The following is a 4,859-nucleotide window of genomic DNA, read 5'->3' as shown; positions in this document are numbered from 1 at the left end:
AAAAAAAAAGTCCTGCACACACTATCATTTAAAACGTCTGCAGTGACACAAGCAGCTCAGAGTGACCTGCTGGTTACTTTCTTTATGTTCAGCTGTAAAACATAAGAGGCAGAACTGATTCTTTATCTGGGCCAGAAAGAGCTTTTTATTGTGAACACCACACACGCCACACAGTCCCAGAAACTATGATGCAACTCTTAACTGTGGAGAGGTGTAAAGAAGAAGTAGGTCAGGGCCTCGGACTCGACCCCGACGGCGTGGTGATCAGCTGCCAGAACCTTCTGCCTGTTCAAGGACTCTTCTCTCCAGGCTAAAGCGTCACACCCTGACTCACCTCATCTCACTACAGGGTACCTGTAACTACTGATATCTCCCAGTCTCTCTATTTTCGTTCTTTCTCTTTGATCTTTCTCTCTTTTTTTCTCACTTTCATCAGCTCTTTTCCCCTCTCCTACACTTTATTCTTCTCAATTTCTCTCCCTTCCTTCCTTCTTTCTCTCCTTCCAACCTTCCTTCCTTCCTTCCTTTCGTCTCCTCTAACTCACATGTAGCTCCTCCATGTTACAGTTTCTATTTAACTGGGAACAGTTGTGGTAGTATTGGTACTCAGTTTAGTTGGTCGTGACTACCACATTAAGTAACAGTAGTATTGTGTCAGTAGAAGCAGCAGGCTTAGCAGCAAAAATGTCAGTGGCATAGCAGTAAAAGTATTGCCAACAGAAACAGAAGTATCTTTTTTTAAAGATTATTTTTGGGTTTTTTATGTCCTTTATAGACAGGACAGCTTGAAGACAGGGAGGGGAGGATAGGGTTACACACTGTTATTTTGAGAAGAAGCAGCAATAAAAGTGTGTACCTTTGCGTGCCTGCTCCTCCTTTTTCAGGTTGATGAGCAGGAAGCGAGGGCTCTCGGGACAGAAGGGAAGCAGGATGCACTGAAGCACAGCAGGGGCCACGGTGAGAGCCAGCAGCAGGGGCCACATCTTGGCTGAGCCCAGCAGAGCCTCCAGACCAAAGATCTAAACACAAGACCACAACACAACAGCTTTAGAGCTTTCAGAGGTACTGCAATGCTAAATAAACCCCCAAATGGACAAATTACTAACAATATTAGTGCTGCGTCTAACAATTATCAACATTGTCCATTGTCTGTCTATTATTGTCTCAATTAACTGATTTGTTCTGTTCCTTAGTGTATAATATGTCAGAAAATGGTTAAAAATGTTAATTACTGTTTCCCAAAACCCAAGATGACGTCCTCAAATGTCTTGTTTTGTTCAATACTCAAAGGAGAAACTATAAAAATATTGACATTTAAGAAGCTTGATTCAGAGAATTTGACTTTTTCCATGAAAAATGACTCAAATCAATTTATCGATTACAAATGTAGTTGGGTGATTCATTTGATTGCATTGAACTGGACCCTATTTTCCCAATTTTAATGTGTTGAAGTGACTGATTTTTTGAAAGCGTGAGATCTGTTTTGTTTAACATGAAACAACAGTATCGCCAAACCCACCAGACTCCATTTGAATAAACAGTAATTTTATCGACACACCTACAACGTTAAATACACTTCATTCAAAGTCAACAGGAACAAAGTCTTCCAAAAAAAATCAAAAGCTGTCTTGGTTTGTCTTCGTACTGTTCCCAACAATCACCACTCTGGTTTGGTTGAAAAGAAAACGTAATTGACCCATTTACAAGTGAAAATAATGCTGGTTCTATACGCCACATGCAATGTTTATTTAAATGGAGTTTGGTGATGGCGGTTTCGGGGTTGTTTCTGGTTAAACAAAAAGGATCTTACTCATTAACAAAAGGTTTGTCTTTGTAAGGAGCCTTTCCATAATGTTGTCAGACACTAAGAATGATAATCTAAGCCTTTCAGGGGTGGCAGTAGCTTAGTCTGTAGAGAGTTGGTCGCCGGTTCAAGTCCCCCATTTGGACCAAAGTAGGGGACTGGTAGCTGGAGAAGTGCCAGTTCACCTCTTGGGCATGGCCAAGGTGCGCTTGAGCAAGTCACCAAATTATTATTATAACTATTATTTGCAAAAACAGCAGATGTACAAATCCTTTGAGAGGTTACATTTCAGCCTGTATAGCACCCGCCAATTGCAGAGGCCTGGACTAAACTTTGAACATTTTCATTTAAAAAAGATGTTGTTTCCATCAATTACTTAAACACAAAAACATGGGGAAATAGGGTCCAGCTTGAAAAATACAGACGTTTCCCTTTAACTTCCCTGAGAAACTCAAATGGCTGACCTTAAGATTTCTGGTATAAATCAACAGCTGTTAGGTTATATAAATTAGAGGTTAGTTAGGAAGCCTCCTGCTGACCTGAGCGATCAGGATGCCCACCACCACACCGAGCTGGTGGAGGGTGCCAAAGGCGCCTCGTAGGGGGGTGGGTGACACCTCGCCCACGTACATGGGAGTCAGTCCGGTAAAGAGGCCGCAGAACAGGCCGATGACCAGGCGCCCGGCGATCACCATCTCATAGGAGGAGCAGATGGTGGAGAAGCCCATGAGGAGGCCGCCAATCACCGCCAGAGAGTTCACCAGGAACATGGAGCGGCGCCTGAGGGAGAGGAAAGAGAGGATTAGACAGATAGCCTTTTAAAAAAAATTATAGATAGTCTTTTATTATTAGACTCATGGTCCATCAAATACAACAGCAACAACAGAAAACATCCAGATACACAAGACAGACACCAATTAAATAAGACAACTATACCAGTAATCCCATGAGGGGGACTGGTATCGCAGAGCACTGAACCTCGGGTCAGTCAGATGTAAAATGACAGAGTTACAAGAAGAATTCAAGCGACCAATTAGTTTCTAAACCAGAGTTATTTTCAGTAAACTAAATCTAAAACCTTCAAGGAAAAATAAAACTAAGCTGAAATATTGGCAGATACAATAAAAATTCTATTTTAGTTTATTTAGCTTTTATATATATATATATATATATATATATATATATATATATATTATTACTAAAGAAATGCATACATTTCCGCCAACTCTAGACATTGAACCACAGAAACTGGAACTGAAAACGGAGCTGACATGAGATGGCGCTGTGCCGTTTGCTTAACATCGCGCACTAAACTACAACATGGCTGTTTAGGAAAAACTCAGGAGCATCGTTTATTTAACCCTTGTGTGGTGTTCGAGTCTGTGGGACCCGTTTTCAATGTTTGCTTAAAGAAAAAATATACTATTTATTAGTTCTTCTAACTCAAACTCATTGGCCTTGGCTCATTTCTGTGACAAACATCAAAAAAATAACTTATTATGGTTATACATATGGTGTTTCTGGATCTTCCACCACATTCTTCAACCATGGATTTTGTTTGTATATGTAGCTATATAAGTCTAAGACATTATACCAAGACCTGACAAAAAAACTAAAACTAAATGTGTCAAAACTAAAAATAAACATTTTAGAAAAACTCAAACTAAATATACACAAATTAAACCCTTCTGAAAAACTGAAACTAAACCAAAACTAGCAAACACGCTCTGAAAACTAACTAAAACTAAAATGTAATCCAACGTCAAAACTCAAATGAACTAAATAAAAACGTTCATACCATACCAGTTTAAGTGTGAAAAGAAATGTTACGTCCAGTATAAACTGCATGTGAAAAAACACATTTATGGCAATGCAAGACAACAGAAAGAAAAACAGGATTGCAGATTGATGCTCAGGGTAAAAAAAAGAGGAAAGAAGGAACTCCGGGGAACATTAGAGCCAAGGAGTGGTCTCAAGACAGACACGCTTCACAAGCTCCATCAGGAGCAATGGTTTGTGACAGCTGAATCACACAGGAAATACACTAAAGGAAAAACAAAACTCCACCCAAAGCAAAGAAATGCTTGATATGGACATTAAAGATGTCTTAAAAAAACCTGATAGTTAAGACGCAACATGTACACCTCTACCTGTGCATTACACAGACACAATGAGGTTGGTTGTAGAGTGCTTTCCATTAGTACTCAGACGTTAAATATTCCGAGGTCAAAGTCAGAAACATGTCCCCTGATCTCAGATTTCCGACATTGCAAATCGGACAACCACCGAGTGGCTCGAGGTTAAAATCCAACATGGCTGCCCCGTGCATCGACAGTAGTGAAAGCTGTAGTAACATACAGTTATAAGCTCTTGTTAGTGAGACACTGTCTAATTTGTGTCTTACTAAATCAGTTGTACACACAGTCCTGTCCATCTTCTATCTGTGGACATGTTGTTATGTTCTTTGTATGCACAAAAAACAGCGTGTTGTGTTGTTATAAACTGGTATTTGCTATGGCTAACCTGCCTAGAGCTAATAAAAACAATGAAAATCCGACTTGTAAATGAAACAGCACCAGTTCCAAGGGTAAATGGATCGCAGTAGTATCAGAACACATTTAATTCCCACCTGCCGAATCGGTTGGCCATGACGCCGACGCTGAAGGAGCCCACCATGCCGCCGACACTGAAGATGGCGACGGCGATGCTCCAGACGATGGTGCACACCCCCGGGCTGATGGGCTTGCCATACCGCTCAACCCAGGTATCGTTGAAGAAAGATCGTAGTTTCTGATGGCAGGGAAGAGACACATAAGTAGACATCACCAACAATACATCCTGCCTGTGTTTAAAGATAGAAATTCACTGCTGTAATTGGAATAGTTTCAGTGATGGTCAGCTAAAGGGATATTTTGGGAAGATTGAGACAAGTACAGAGCTAAAGCCAGAGGTTGATTAGCGTAGCTTAGCATACAGACTGAAAGTAGGTTGGAAACAGCTAGCTCGGTTAAGTCAAGGGATTAAAAATCTCGCATTGCCAGACCTTCCTCCACAG

At 40.7% G+C, this 4,859-nt stretch overlaps 1 protein-coding gene across 1 annotated transcript in view; it reads right to left on the bottom strand.

Annotated features, from left to right (window-relative positions):
* The window catches only part of LOC116701568 (solute carrier family 2, facilitated glucose transporter member 1), a 20,967-nt gene that overhangs the window by 6,778 nt on the left and 9,330 nt on the right, over window positions 1-4,859 (bottom strand). Inside the window, exons 4-6 of the mRNA XM_032535305.1 lie at window positions 4,434-4,594; window positions 2,344-2,584; window positions 857-1,019 (exon numbers count right to left, since the gene is read on the bottom strand). Of these exons, the coding sequence (XP_032391196.1) occupies window positions 857-1,019; window positions 2,344-2,584; window positions 4,434-4,594 (565 nt within the window). The remainder of the gene's footprint in view (window positions 1-856; window positions 1,020-2,343; window positions 2,585-4,433; window positions 4,595-4,859) is intronic.

The sequence above is a fragment of the Etheostoma spectabile genome, chromosome 14, assembly GCF_008692095.1.
Source record: "Etheostoma spectabile isolate EspeVRDwgs_2016 chromosome 14, UIUC_Espe_1.0, whole genome shotgun sequence".
Lineage (NCBI taxonomy): Eukaryota > Metazoa > Chordata > Actinopteri > Perciformes > Percidae > Etheostoma > Etheostoma spectabile.
The sequence above is the reverse complement of the archived record's forward strand: the minus strand, read 5'-3'. Positions and strand labels throughout refer to the sequence as shown.